This window comes from Micromesistius poutassou, assembly GCF_964030765.1.
Source record: "Micromesistius poutassou genome assembly, chromosome: 6".
In the NCBI taxonomy this organism is placed as follows: Eukaryota; Metazoa; Chordata; class Actinopteri; order Gadiformes; family Gadidae; genus Micromesistius; species Micromesistius poutassou.
This window is the reverse complement of record NC_140276.1, coordinates 8,760,289-8,775,161: the sequence shown is the minus strand read 5'-3', so window position 1 is coordinate 8,775,161 and position 14,873 is coordinate 8,760,289. Positions and strand designations below refer to the sequence as shown.

Genomic DNA, 14,873 nt, shown 5'->3' with positions numbered 1-14,873 from the left:
GCGGGGTGTGTTCTCTAACTGCTCATGGTTAGTTTGCTTGATTGTAGCGTAGTTGCGAAATCTGATAAATTGTCTTTTTCTCTTTTTCGATGACCAACAGTTTTCGTATTGTTTCTGAGTATTAGTGAGTGGTAGCTCTATCAAATATTCCTTTGGTTCGTTCGTTTGACTACAGTGTAATTGAGAGCCAAATCGCGGCACATAAGCGGTCTTGGTCATTTTTGACGGTTTCCCGCGCCTCGTTTCCCAGAGCAACGACACGTTCCTGACGGAGCCCCTCGCGTCACGAGGTCCGGGCCGACGTGCCACGCCTGCGTATGGGTCACATGACTCACGTCCAGCGCTATGTGAACATATGACCAGTAGATGGCAGTGGAGTACCTCAATGGCGCCATTCCCAACACTTTATACTGAGATCAATATTTGCCCGAGGTAAAAATGTCATGACATTTCTTTTTGCGAAGCGACAAACATACCTGGCGTGAAGCAAATGACAAGACCTACCGAGTATATTTTATATTAATAAAGCACATTACATCGGAATAGTACTGATTCTCCATTTCTGGAAAAATCATTGACTTCAGTTCTCTTACAAAAAGTAGGCCACACGAGGGTTCCTCACAGTTGTTTTATTCATTCAACATCTCACATTACAAATACTTCAAATGTATGCATACAGTTATAGTTGGCTGCAAATGAATGACATTGGATCTTCGTCTCTTACTTCAATACTACAAACCAACTGTAAAAACTGACGTCTGTATTGTAGCGCAACGCAATCAGGAGGAAAATAAAAAATTAGAACTTATAAATGTGAAATGACTTAATAAAAATCCAAATGATAAAAGTAAAAAAAGTTAATAAATAAAACCTTCCCAGCATACAATTAAAAACTATTGAAATTTTTGCAATCAAGTAATACTAACAAACATATCAATATTCTTTTCATCTGAAAACGTGGAGCACAGTACAGCAATTAGAAAAACTAGACAAGTTTAACACAACACCCCAAAAAATATAACAAAGATCTGCTCAAAATTAAAGTTATACATTTCAATTGAAAAAATAGCAAATGCTAAATACATTATCGACCTAGTATTTACAATGTTTTCAATCACAGTAGCATGGTAGTAGCAAAATAAGTAAATAAGCACAAAACTAATGTTTAAAAATAAATTCAGGTATAAATTAGTAGAAAGACTTATTTTTTTCCTTGCAGACACCAGCATAAATTATAGGGGGGGAAAAGGGGGTAAATGATTGCATGATTTGTGTGAATTAAATGATTTACACTGCGAATAACTCTTCTGGAAAGGATAAGTATTGCACATAATGGCTCAAAGTTAACTTGCAACATCAATCACATTCAGGTTATGTCCCAAAGCATGCCACATCACAAAGGAGGGTGGGTGGGCTCATCGCCCTTCACGAACAAAACACCCCTAGATACAGAGTGTCCTCCCAGGACAGCCCTAGATACCGAGTGTCCTCCCAGGACAGCCCTAGATACCGAGTGTCCTCCCAAGACAGCCCTAGATACCGAGTGTCCTCCCAAGACAGCCTTAGATACCGAGTGTCCTCCCGAGACAGCCCTAGATACCGAGTGTCCTCCCGAGACAGCCCTAGATACCGAGTGTCCCCCTGAGACAGCCCTAGATACAGAGTGTCCCCCTGAGACAGCCCTAGATACCGAGGGTCCTCCGAGGCGTGGTCGAGGTGGGGTCTGCATTAAACAACGTGTCTATGTGTGAGCAGACGATGCCGGTGTATACAGAGAGAGAGAGAGACAGAGACAGAGGAAAGTGATCGACGAGGATTCAAAAAAAAAAAAAAGAATGGGTCAAGTAAAGTGAAACAATGGAGGGAGCTAGTGCATTACAATAGGTCCTGTAGGAACACTAGCCATGTTACTCTGCTTTATCATCATGCATGCCCAGAAGATCTTAATATTTAAACAGCCGTCATTCATTCTGGTGATACAATGAGGGGGGTAGGTGGGGGAGTTCACATCGACCGAAAAGCCAAAACATTTACCATATAATATTCTTATCAACTACGACTAGAAGCAAATATCAGAATATATTTTCAAGACTATCAAAATCCATTTAGAAAGATCTTGCCATGCCATAGGATCCTGTAATTATATTCATTAGGACTGAGAAGAATTTGTATACGGTTGGCTAACACTAGCCTTTTATCTTTTTTTTTTCCTCTACAGAATCACACCAATGCACCAAACAACTGAGATTTATCAGCACTTAAATATATAAAAGCTAAATTGAAAATTATATTATCATTTTTCTCTTTTTAAATTAAGTTTACCATAAATGCAGATCTCTTAGTAACAAAGGTATAAAATTATTTTTACCAAGTGAAAAAAATGAGGTATTGCAAAAGGAGTTCTCCCATCTGTGAAAAATGTGCCTAAAATGACTATTGAAAAAAATATTTAGAAAAGTAGTGCATAATAAATGTATATATGTTCATGACAAAATAATCAGCTATAAAAACACTGTACAAAAATCAGCAGGCCATGTATAAAATAATATCTTTATCTCTGTGACAGCAAATTCTTCAAAGAGTGTCCAGCTACTACTGTATTCAACCACAACCTCAGTGACTCAAGCGCCGGTCCTCATGGAGCGCGCAGCGGTGCGCCGCCAGCAGACGGCTCAGGGGAGACTGGGCTGGGCATTCTCATTCGTTTATACTACATTAGCATGTTAGCTTCCAGTGCTAATATCCCTGACAATATAAAGTGAGCAAATACTACTGCCAATACCTGAGCCCCACGTGAGGGCTATGCCTTAATCCACTGAACCCCCGCCCCCCAAACGATCATAAACTCAAAGACAGGTCCTCTGCTCGACGACGAAAGCACGCGCCATCGCTCCTGATATACCCCCTCTGGTCAACATCTGCTTTTGATAACTTGTTGTAGGCCAATCTTTGGTTTGCCCTTTCTGGTCACAAAGTGTTTAGTTAGTTGTTGTTTTTTAACCCAAGACCTAAAAGCTCTTGCAACAATCTAAAAAAGAGGGTGGTCGGGACTGAGAAGAGATGTTTTATGAAGTAGCGTTATGCTATATATCTGGACCGCTTCAGGAGTCCAGTCATCCAGCCCTCTGAAGTCTTTCCCTACCCAACGATTTACGCTCAACCTTTGGTAAGTTGTACAGTTGTCCTCTAGTCCTGCATGCAAAAAACTAACAAAATGCACTCTTCTTAAACGCAACTTCCATAGTCATTATACTGATTTAGGTACGACACGCCTCACTCAAATTGTATGTTACTCTTGACAAAAAATGTAAGCAGCTTTGCCAGCTAATGCAAGAAAATAAGGTACAGTTAATCAGAAAAAACATCTAATTCCAAATCTAATGCATCCAGAAACTCATGCACACCTTTAACTTAAAACTCAAAAACATAAATGAGATTTCACATTTTTTTTTCTCTTAGCAATTACTTATTTTGTAAGGCCTGATTAAAAAAAGTCAAAAAAAATAAATAAAATTACGGTTTGAAGTCTTTTTTTCTTAAAAAAAAAAAAAGGAACCAGCAAAAGAAAAGTGCATTAATTTCTATAGAATAACCCAGAAACCCCTCCTCTTTGACCCTCCTCCCATTGCACCACCCCGCGCTTCCCCCACCCGCAATCCACCCGCCCCTCATCATCCAACTCATCCCGCTCTGCTTAGCTCCAGCGGAAGGAGATGTGTCGCGGCCGGTCCCCACCCTCCTTCACCAGGGGCTTGTGGAACTCACGGCCGGCCCGGGAGTGGATGGCCGCCCAGCAGTACTCGCAGTAGTACTGGAGGCAGGTGACGTTGGCGCAGAAGAACGGAGCAAACTTGCCGCCACAGCGCGTGCCCTGGCACTCATCACACAGCTGGTCGTCCAGGACGTATGGCTTCACTTCCACCTGGAGGAGGAGGAGGGGAAGAGGGGGGGCATTGACGACGCAGCAGCGAGGGGATCAGCCACGACAGATTAAATGATGGCAAGAAACAAGCGGACACTGCAGAGATGGTCGGGTATTCACCCCTTGAGCCAAAGGCTTTTGATCCCCAATGTCCACAACCCCTAGCTCCCCCTGAATGACATACATCTCAATTTGATACAAGTTGCTTTTGGATCGTATGTCTGCTTATTGCAAAATAGTCAACAGTAAATGGGGAGAAGCCAGAGCAAATAGAGACAAAAAAGACAAAAATAAGCGTCGCCATCTTGTGTGGATACATTTGTGAAAACAAGGATTCAGAGAGAGAGAAGATAAGATTAAGGTGACCCCTCTCAGAAATCTGAACGTGGTAACTCACCCGCTTATCGATCTCTCCGTGCTGCAGCTGAACGAATCGAGCGCTGATGGCAGCGATGTAGCTCTGCTGATTGGAGAAGGCCACGCGGCCCGCCCCTTTAGGGTACTTCAGCTCAGGGTCTGTGTCGATTCCAGCGTAGCAAACGCCGCCGTACAGGCGGTCCATGATCATCGCCAGCTCCACTGTCATTCAAACAAAGAGTGTTCCGTCTTAATACAAATAAGTTCTGAGATTGTGGGAGAAAGAAAACCAGAGTTCTGCGTGAACATTACCTGCACGGAGAGGCCGAGGGACACCCCCCACAAAGATGGTCTTCCTTGGGTCTAACGGCTGAGAACCGTCCATTACAAAGTCGCTGTCGTTAAGGTTCCAGGGCCTGATTTGGACCTACAGGGATTGCAACAAACCCACAAACAAATTTGTTTTAATAAAAATGAACCCATAACACCTGTTGACCCAGCCAGTTAGCAGATTAGGCTTAATTCACACAACTATGTAAAACATGCCGTTACATAGTCATTTGGACCAGGTTGAATTTCCGGTGCCTGTTCTGTGGCAGACGCAATATGTTAATTTAGTAAATAATACATCAAGTTCCTCCTGGAACATGCGGTCATTCTACTTGATACAGTGGATAGCTCAAGTCCAAATTTCAGATCAACTGTTCGAGGCTTAAGACTTTGAATTTGATCAACTATATCACACCAAGGTAACTAGAAAAATAAAGGCCAAATAAAGTGATATTTTTTAAACCATCCAGATATCTTCACCTGAATATCAGTTTCAGGGTTCGGGCAAATTAACATCATGTAACAAAAAGTTCAGCAAGGTGGATGATAGGTGATGGCTATATAGGAAAAGATTTTGAGTGAATAAAGAGTCAAGGTATTCTAGACTAGAGGAGTGGTAGCTCACTTCTCTAACATTCTCATGCTTGTTGCCAGGAGTTAGAATGATAATCACAATGATCACCTTTCTTTTGGAGGAAGCGGAGCATTGGAAATGGAGTTATTGTGTTGGTCTTTTTAAAAAAAATTTTAAATGGTCATTGGTTAATGAATATTGAAATCATGTCTCATTATGGGAAAATATTGTTGTGTTTGAAACTGCTGCCATAGCGTTTCTTGTTCGTGAGAAGTAGAAAAAAAATTTGGATAGGCAATGTTATAGCTACGTTGATTTAGGATTTGACAGTACTACAACTCTCCTCTTGATTTCCCTCAATATTCCAAGAAAATGTAATGCCTACAAAAATGATGATGCACATGATGCCTCTGATGTACAGGCCCTGTCTGCTTGCTTGTCTGAGCACAGAAAGAAATGCTTGCGTGTATGCATGCTGCACTAACATGTTGACGATGCATTTGACACCCAAGGTGATTTTAGGTTACCATGGCAAACAGCCATTGGCTAAACCTTATTATAGCATATGAGCCGGCAACCACACAGCATCTGTACTCTGAGCACAGCTCATTTACATAACAGGGTCAACAACATCCGGCAGCCATTTTGAGTGTGCCGAGTGTCGTTGTCTCCACGGCAGCAGAGCGCTCCGCTCCGCTGTACTCTGACACCAGGAAACCAATCAGGGTTGGTTTACTCCTGCAACCAGGGTTGGTTTACTGCATCCGTTACTGCATTGTGGTTAATGAAGGTTATCTTTCCAATTATTTTCCAGGGTCATAATTGTTAATTTTCTTTTTACATAAAATAGTGCAAGATAGAAACCAAAATACGTTCAGTGCTGAAGACTGAATATAAGTAACCACCCTGAGTTATATTTAAAAAGCCAACCAGCTAAAAGTAATGATAATAAAACTGTATGGTTACACACTGACGCAGCCACCGCCAAACACCGGTCAGAGAGGACCGGGCTCAGACTCACAGGCTTGTCCTTGATGGTGGGGCTGGAGACGCAGAGGTACAGCTTGCCGTCCTCCTCGATGCAGGCGTCAATCAGAGCCTGAACAGAGCTCTCGTCCTGGAAGAGCAGGAAGGCGTACCCTGGAAGAACAGATAGTCGGGTCACGGACATTCGCCCCTCAGACGTGGAGTCGGGCTGCTACAGACGGACCGAGGAACAGATCGCTTTTCTCACAACACCGACGGCCAGCTCACCTTTAGGTGGGAAGTACGACTTGCTCTCGGCCTTGTGAGGCCAGTCCACGAACAGATGACCGAACCGACGGAAGCTGGCTGTGATTTCATCTGGAAATGAATAAATGAATGAATGCCCATGCAGGGCAATCAGTGTCGGAAGGAGTTGACAGTTAATTCAAAATGTATCTTTATCTTACTCTTACACATATTCAGAGCAATATCAATTTCATAAATGTTTAACACATTTAGTCCCACACTTCACATAATACATCACGACATTGGAAATTAATGCATAAATTGCTGTCTGTAAAAGTGTACTATATTCTCTCTAATTCTAGCCAACATGATTAATGATAACACCAAAATGTAATTATGGTAAGTAAATAATAAATCCATTAGGATAGTATCAATATGTTTCCGTGGGAACAGGTGTGTTTACCTTCGTCTATGTCCGGGGGCAGACCTCCAACAAAGACCTTTCGAGAGTAACGCTCCACCCGCTCTCCATTGAGGTGGGGGAAGCAGTGGGCGGGGCCCAGGCCAGACAGCCCCTGGTCGCCGGACTCCTCCTCCCCAAAGGAGCGCTCGTCCTCCATGGGGAAGAGAGAGGAGTGGCCTGGGGAGGGGACGACTGATATGGCTCACGCAGACTTAACCCATGCAAAGAGGATTCACATGTTCTCCATTCCAGCCAGAATGAAAGTAGCTTGAATTTAAACATGGTTTCCAAATCAAAATGGTGGTTTTCACAATTAACATGAAACAATTGGCATTAGAAGCACTAGCATGTGGCAAGCAACTACAGCAGGGCATACCCAGGGCATCCGCACACAAAACAAACAGGCCAAACCAGATAGTCAGCTGACGAAGCCATCAAGGCTGCTTTGTAAATAGACAAACCAGGGATTTTCTCTTTTCTTTTAAAGGACAAACATGCACACTTTACCTCGTCGTCTGCCATAGCTCCTGGCTGCATGTAAGAAAATACAGAGCACCGTTTAAATCAGGGTTTTCAGGAGAATGTGGCAGAATTATTGCAAATAAAACACTGGTTCTTTTGATCAAATAATTTGCATGCATGCTATTTACATACCATTCATAGGCAGGGGCCCATCAGACTGGTGAGTGAATCCATAGCGACCTGTGAGAGACAGCAGAAAGGAAATGTAACCCGGCGGACAAAGACCATCTCCATTTACGTACACACTGCCCTTAAACCGGATCTGTGGATGGAGTTCACTCTGAAACAATACGAGCAGCCATGAAGACTCTTCCATCAGTGAATGGCTCAGGGATCTTGGTCGAGTGCCAACGTTACATTCAGGGTTATGATGCAGTTTCAAGGAGTACACTGGCTCATGGTCAATCAATTAATACTTTGGTCTATGAATTATCATCAATAATGGCAAATCCCCACCCATGATGAACAGACAAAACTACTACCCAAACTAGTAGTTTAGTCTCATAGCAATAAAGCAAATAAAGCTGTTGATCAAAGTCAATCAATTGACTACTTGCTCAGACATCTCTGCTACTCATGTTATTGGCCAATGTAAAGAAAAACCTCCCTTTAATTGGAAAACAATATGGCAATTGGGAAAATAAATGAAAATAAAACAAACCATATCCGCCATTACAGAACTATTCCCATTCAGGCCTGCGGCCAGCAATAGCATGTGACCACCATACCACCATCTCATCCACAGTTACACTTTCACCGTAAAAAGAAAGAAAGAATCTCCGGTAAGGAAAACCAACCTTTCAAGGAATCCTGCTCAGCCCTCATAATGTCAATCAGAGAGTTCTCCAGAGAATGCATGCTGAAGCCATCAAAGGAGCGGGTTCTCTCTTGCTGTAGGAGAAGAAAAAAAACATAAGCCTGCTGTTCTCAATAAAACCACAGAAGAAGCAGCACAGAATGAAGGAACAAGGTGGGTTGGTGAGACAACACACATGTATTGAACAGGGAGCAATGCAGAGCAGGGGAACCATTCCCTGAATGCACTGTATTGCTTACACAACATTGGTCACCAATGTATGTCTACACAACCAACAGTGGCTTGATGTATTCGATTAAATAATGAATTGATTATATCAGATAAGGACAACGCTCCGCCTGATTGAGCCATCCAGTGGAGGAGGGTCAGAGGTGGAGGGGGGAGGGGAGGGTGTTGCCACTCTGTGTCACGCATCTCAAAGGGGTCGTATACTCAAATGTGAGGAAATTCAACACTAGTCGTGTTGAGGAGGGAGGCGACCACATGATCACAAGATCTCCAGCCTTCTGTCGACTGCGATTTAAAAAGACAAATGACTTTCAGTTCGTCGGCTTGGCCCTACTGTGACACAGCAGAGAATTAGATTGTTAATGAATCTAGGTTATTTTTCAACAAAGACTACTCTGTTGAATTGACATACACATTTTGAAATGGTAAAAACTATTTTGAAAGGGGGAGATACAAAAGGGCGACTTAAAGCCAGTGACTTTGGTCTTAATATATATTATATATTAATAATTCATATGAATTATTAAGATGTATTTAGTTGCAGTTTCTTCTAAATGTAAATTTATGAAAACATTCCCCTTCAAAACTATATCGGACACTGATGTACGATGATTGACCAGATCAGCCCAAACGTGTAATGTTGGTTAAAGGCCTGATATTAACTGCAGACGTTTTTGTGCCGTTTCATTAGAAAAATGCAATATTTTCATTCCATACGTTTGTGTTCATATGTCAAAACGACTACCTAAATCAATATGGGCCTAGAGTAGCCTTGGTATCCCCATCAGGCGAAATGCAAACGTCCCATTGTGCTGGTAGGTATATAGTAAAGAATACACGCTTCAAATCAGCTGCCATTTCCTGTACTCACCTGAAAAGGGTAGCCGCTGTCGTTGCGGCTCATCGTGTCCTCCATCCAGGACTTGTGGTTGAACCCAGAGCCATTCCTGGGGAACTTCTGAGAGGGCATCTGAAGAGCAATTTATGTTACTTTTTAATGGATGAGTAATATAACATTTAGCATCTTTAGTATGTCAAATCCTCAACCATGGACAAATAAAGAATTTGCATGTCTATCGTGTAATTCAACCGATTAGCAGAGACAGACTCAAGCGGAGATATTTAACGACTAGGTTTGTTGGTTGAATTTCACATTTGAAAAATGCAAATGGCCATGGTTGGTGGTTACCTGGTTGTTAGGGAAGGACTTCTTCAGAGGAGAGATGGAGTTCAGGGCCGTCATTCCCCCGTTGAGGCCCCGGCGGTAGTCCCGGACGCCCTGGGTTCCTCCCCACCCACCGTAGCCCCCGCTGGGACTCCAGGAGGTGGAGTTGGGGGTGGAGGGACTCTGGTAGTTCCCCCAGGGGGAGGGGGGTTTGCTCTGCGCGGGGGCCAGGTGGGGCAGCTGGGTGAAGGCCCCGGCGCGGTGGGGGTGTTGAGGGAAGGAGGGCTGTGGGGTGTGAGGGCTGGCAGGAGAGCGCCGGTGCTGCTGGGGGGGCATGCCCTGACTGTGGGGGTGGTAGTGCTGAGGGTGGGGCGGTGGAGGGGCAGGGTGGTGCTGGGACACCTGCCCTATCTGTGGGGAGAAGCTGCCCCCGGCGCCAAAGCCCGGCCCGGCGTGGTGGGAGAAGTTCTGGAAGAGGAGGGGCGGGCCGTTGGCGTTGGAGCCGGCCGGACCGAAGAACCCTCCCATGTCCTCTCCGCCCACGGAGGAGGGGTTGGACGGCACGGCGGCCGACCAGTTGTTGAAGCTGGTCAGGGAGGAGGTGGACGAGGTGGAGGGTGCGCAGCTGGTGCCCATCCCCAGGCCGTCCTGGTAGTCGAAGCCGCCCAGCACCGGCGACTCCATCCTCAGCTTGTCCTTCCCCGCGCTGCTCTCCAGTGAGCCCTTCTCCAGCGTGTCATCAGGCAGCGCCCCCTCCAGGTCCGCCAGCCCCCCGCCGGCCTCCTGCTGGGCCGGGGCGAGGGACTGGGGGGGGCCCTGAGACTTCTCCGGCATGTCCTGGAGGTCCAAGGCCTTGGACTTGTCAGCCTCCAGAATCTCATCTTGCATGTTACTGTGTTGGGCTACTGCAGGGAAGAGCCAAGCACTGCCCCCATTGGAGGAGCAGGTGTTATTTACGAAGGCCGGGGGGCTGGGGGGGTTGGCGGGGTGGTGGGGGGGCTGGAGGTGTGGAGGGATCCTTACAGGGAAAGCAGTCTTGTTACCACTGCCGTTCTTCACCAGAACTCCAAACCCGTAGTCCCCCATTTATAATAGCAGAGAAATCCTCAAAAACGTATTTTTTTTGTTGCCTTCGACGTTTCTTCTTTACCCTGTAAGAACAGAGGAGGGAGAGGGTGAGATGGGTGGAGGAAAATAACGCAATAGGTGTTGTAACACCTAAATGTGGCCTTTGCTTAAAAACAAGCTGCACTAACTGCAGCGGCTCGGCGAGAGCTGCACCCTGCTTAGTCTTGTGATGCAATCAATGAGATTAAATCATTGACTCGTTTACCAAGCGGTAGGCCTAGATGAGAAACTACTGTCACTGTAAGCCAACGTGGAAAACACCCAAACCGGCCACGAATAGGCTGACGACGACCGCAGCTAACAGCTTGAGCTAGTGAAGACGACGTCTCCAAAGGTCGTTATGCGGCTAGTATCAAGCTAACAGCTGCTCCGCCACCTTCCATGTGCCAAACGGATCATTCCGTCCGCAATTCACGGCTTTGAAGCCCGTCCGTGCACCGCGATGCATCGGTAAACGCTAAGGCGAAGGCGACGAGACCTACCGGAGAAATGTGCCTCTTTAACGCAATGACCTCTTCATCCGCGGCCGTTTAAATAGAGCAAAATGTTGATGACGTTTCTTGTCTGTTCAGAAAATCGGGTAGTTCCCTTTCCCTGCACGCCAATAGGCCAGGACGAGACCGCTGCACGGCGACGCTAATCTACGTCCTACCGTCGCGGTGGTGAACCACGTCGGGAAATATTCGCACAATTCGCCACGACGTTGTTCGTAAAAGGCGATCGAACGCGTTCGCGGCTGCAGGACGGCCGGGTTTTCCAGGACACAAGTTGTACGGGTGTGTGGCTCTTTAAACGACCTCTTCGGTTTCGTGTCCTGTGTGTTCAATGTCATACAAGCCTTACCGATCCTTCGCATCGTAGTCGCTCTGAAAATGGGTGCATCTGCCTTCGCCTCAATTAGATTGATAAACGTGAGTATCGCAAAATAGACCGAGCATAGCTACCTTTAATTTGGTGACATGACCTTATCGTTTTGATGTTGCCATACTCTTAGCTTTTTTCCCTTTTCTGCATTTCGTGGGCAGCCGGTGTAAATGGACTCTTCTCTTCTAAATGACAGCTGGGCCAGTCGGGAAACACTTCCGTCTCTAGCCCCGCCCCGCCCCGATTCTGCTAGGGGTTCCCTTTCCAACCCCGCCCACTTTTGCCGACGAATCACCTCTAATTGGATATCTGTTTCGAGGCCACGCCCACAGCACTCCTTTTCAATGAATGGCAAATATATTAAAGACGTTGCCTTCCCAAATATGGATGCATTCGGATACACGCGAGGGGTGTAATAAAGCAATATAAAGTCACGGACCAACTAACATTTTCTTGACCATCGATCTTCATCTTAATGAGAATTATAGTTGTGCAATCAAAGCCACACGGGAATTTTAATTTGAACCCTAATGTATAGGCCTATGGTACATGCGCGGCAGGAAAATCAAGACATTCGGAACCAAAGACCATCTTCCCTTCCAGAGGAGTAGTTTGAATGATTATTCTTCCATTACTACATCCGCAGAAAGAGTGTAAAACATGCATACCTTCAAATGATAGATAGACAGACAGACAGACAGACAGACAGATAGATAGATAGATAGATAGATAGATAGATAGACATACATAGCCTACTAAGCAGATAGATTGATATATAGACACAGTAGATAGGCATACATTCGATATATATATATAGGCCTATATATATAGTAGATAGGTAGTGCCCTACCTATCTAGTTGCAATCTAGATCTATGAGATGAATACGGAGATTGATAAAAAAAAAAGATAAACCTAGATCAATACATCTATGCGATTGATACAGAGAGATGGTAGATAGATTATATGACACCCTTTGTTTGACAGCTAAAAACCGAGCCCACAGCAGCGCGGCGATGCAATCTCATTAAAAATAAGCCGCTGCTATTTTTGGCTTGTAATCGAGCTGCAGAGCTTGATGCATTTCGCTCAGTCGCTCCGAGCTACGGCAGCCTGCTCGGCTACCACATCGTATCCTAGCATGTTTGGTGCTAAGGTGATATATACGTATCTCACACACACACACACACACACACACACACACACACACACACACACACACACACACACACACACACACACACACACACACACACACACAGTCAGACGGTCACATATGCATATACTAGCATGCACACTCACACATAGGGAACACATCATATCCTACTCTCACCAATAACTCATAGTTATTGGTCATAAATATATTAATACAAATAACAATGCCACCTAATACTACTAACACACTACTGTGTGTGTGTGTGTGGGGGGGGGGCTTTCTTGGTAACAAGATGAGCTCACATAGTCTTATGCTTCAGTCTTATGAGACATGTTGAACACTGCCCTTCTTGTGAGCCAGCGTTCCTCCCTTAGGGCTGAGCGGCACTAACACTCAGCACTTATCAGCCTTGTTTATATATACACACTAAGGTTCTAAAGAACAGTGGCATCAGCCCAACCCCATCTGTATGTGTACCGCTGCACCCTCCGATCGAAAGCCAATACATATTCTAAACGGTGTTATACACTTATTGGCCTCAGGGGTTTTAGAGTGTAACACCAGCATGTATAAAGCTAGGTAATACTTACTAGAGCTTAGAATCATTCTTAACCATCATATATTGACTTTGAATGGTATTGTATTGTCATGAAATTAAGAGTTATCGTGATACCCAGTTTTATAGTATACTATAATTTTGATGAGTAGAGATGCCCTTAGAGTGATCAAATGTGAGGTTAGACACTTCAGTGAGGATTGATAACTAGTTAAGTCTGATATCCATTTCAATATACATCAATGATGACACAAATTGTATTTTTCATTCATAAGCATATCATGATATTTATCAATATTGTGTGCAATTCCTTGTGATATATGATACATTATCATCGTGATAATACATTTTTCCATATCTCCCAGGCATAAATACGTAACATATTCATTATACTATTTCACTGTATAATGACTATCCCAAAGCCTAACCCATTTCTTAGCTGTGTTGGATTTAAGTGTCTGCTAAACGACGACATAGTCTCAGCCGCTGACCTTAACACATAGTGAGTGAGAAGGAGACGCTGTGTCAGGATCTTGATGACCTTTGGACCGAACACGTCCCTGCAGCCCAGAGAGCAGGACGTTTACAACCAGAGTTTATTGAATCACATCAATTCTGTGATCCTCATTACTTCATCGGCATTTGACTTATTCAGCCTTTTGTGCAAACTCTATTAGTATGATGTCATTTACTGAAACAAAGAGAGATTCTCCCTTTGTGGCTTTGAATGAGGCCCCCTATTGTTTCACAGCAGAGGGTTGGATGATGGCTGCATGTGTATGGACCCATGATCAAGACCTACATTAAAGGGTCCTTGTTTTAACAACAGGTCCGCCCATATGTGTGACAGATAGATCAGCATACCAGTTGTTCAATGGTGAGGCTGGTATCAGTTGATTCTAACATATATGGATGTGAAACTCACGTGTGTGTGATGCCACTAGGGTCGATTTTGAAATGGCTTGGGATGGCTCATCAATATCACAGCTGGTTGTCAAAAAGGGGAACTTTAACCCAAATACATTGTTGTCAAGAGTTTCTTGGAATAATGAATGTTTACCAGGAGGGAAGAAAGAGGAGACACAGTAGGGTACTTCATCAATGTGTTGGCTCCGGGCGACTCCTGACACTGACATTGGTGCTAGGACCAACATTATGGGGCTGTTCATAACACCGTGCAGAAATAGCCAGAGCACTTTTGGGCAGCAGTAACGAGTGTGAACGTGGGTCATGGGTCAACTAATGAAGTATTGTTAGCCTGGTGCAAGGTACTTCTCTGTAATGCAGGTCTCATTTGACTGTGCTGCTGGCCCAGCCATGCTCTGGCTAGGCCACAAGTTTTAATCTTCCTTCCCTTTTTTGCATGTAAGACTTTGGTTCCCAGCATAGACTGGGCTGGACTGGCTGGACTGGCTGTTTTGGAACAACATACTCAAATCATCCACTGTGTGTGTGTGTGTGTGTGTGTGTGTGTGTGTGTGTGTGTGTAAATGGTTACTATTAGGCCTACTAAGGACACTTTTTAAATATAAGCAACAATTTTGTAATGTTGCATTACTACAGTTGGCTATATATTTATTC

At 44.5% G+C, this 14,873-nt stretch overlaps 1 protein-coding gene across 2 annotated transcripts; it reads right to left on the bottom strand.

The window, feature by feature from the left end:
• Positions 1-614: 614 nt before the first annotated feature.
• LOC311345461 (cytoplasmic polyadenylation element-binding protein 4-like) lies at positions 615-11,778 on the bottom strand. 2 transcript variants are annotated; one of them, XM_084469863.1, is made up of 12 exons: positions 11,663-11,778; positions 9,615-10,741; positions 9,297-9,395; positions 8,178-8,271; positions 7,513-7,560; positions 7,366-7,389; positions 6,859-7,035; positions 6,438-6,527; positions 6,205-6,323; positions 4,592-4,706; positions 4,320-4,501; positions 615-3,922 (listed from the first exon to the last, which is right to left on the bottom strand). In XM_084469863.1, exons 2-12 carry the CDS (start codon positions 10,674-10,676, stop codon positions 3,695-3,697), a joined length of 2,238 nt encoding a protein of 745 aa, XP_084325989.1. In that variant the 5' UTR covers positions 10,677-10,741; positions 11,663-11,778; the 3' UTR covers positions 615-3,694. The 2 variants fall into 2 exon arrangements, with proteins under 2 accessions (XP_084325989.1, XP_084325990.1); XM_084469864.1 differs by lacking the exon at positions 11,663-11,778 and adding an exon at positions 11,201-11,493.
• Between the last annotated feature and the right edge of the window lie 3,095 nt (positions 11,779-14,873).

Bases quoted from the DNA above. Each gene is read 5' to 3' on its own strand.
- LOC311345461 (XM_084469863.1), bottom strand. From the start codon at position 10,676: ATGGGGGACTACGGGTTTGGAGTTCTGGTGAAGAACGGCAGTGGTAAC. The intron at 9,396-9,614 runs GTAACCACCAAC...ATTGCTCTTCAG, and splicing joins AGTCCTTCCCTAACAACCAG to ATGCCCTCTCAGAAGTTCCC. The intron at 7,561-8,177 runs GTTGGTTTTCCT...TGTCTCTCACAG, and splicing joins TGAGCAGGATTCCTTGAAAG to GTCGCTATGGATTCACTCAC.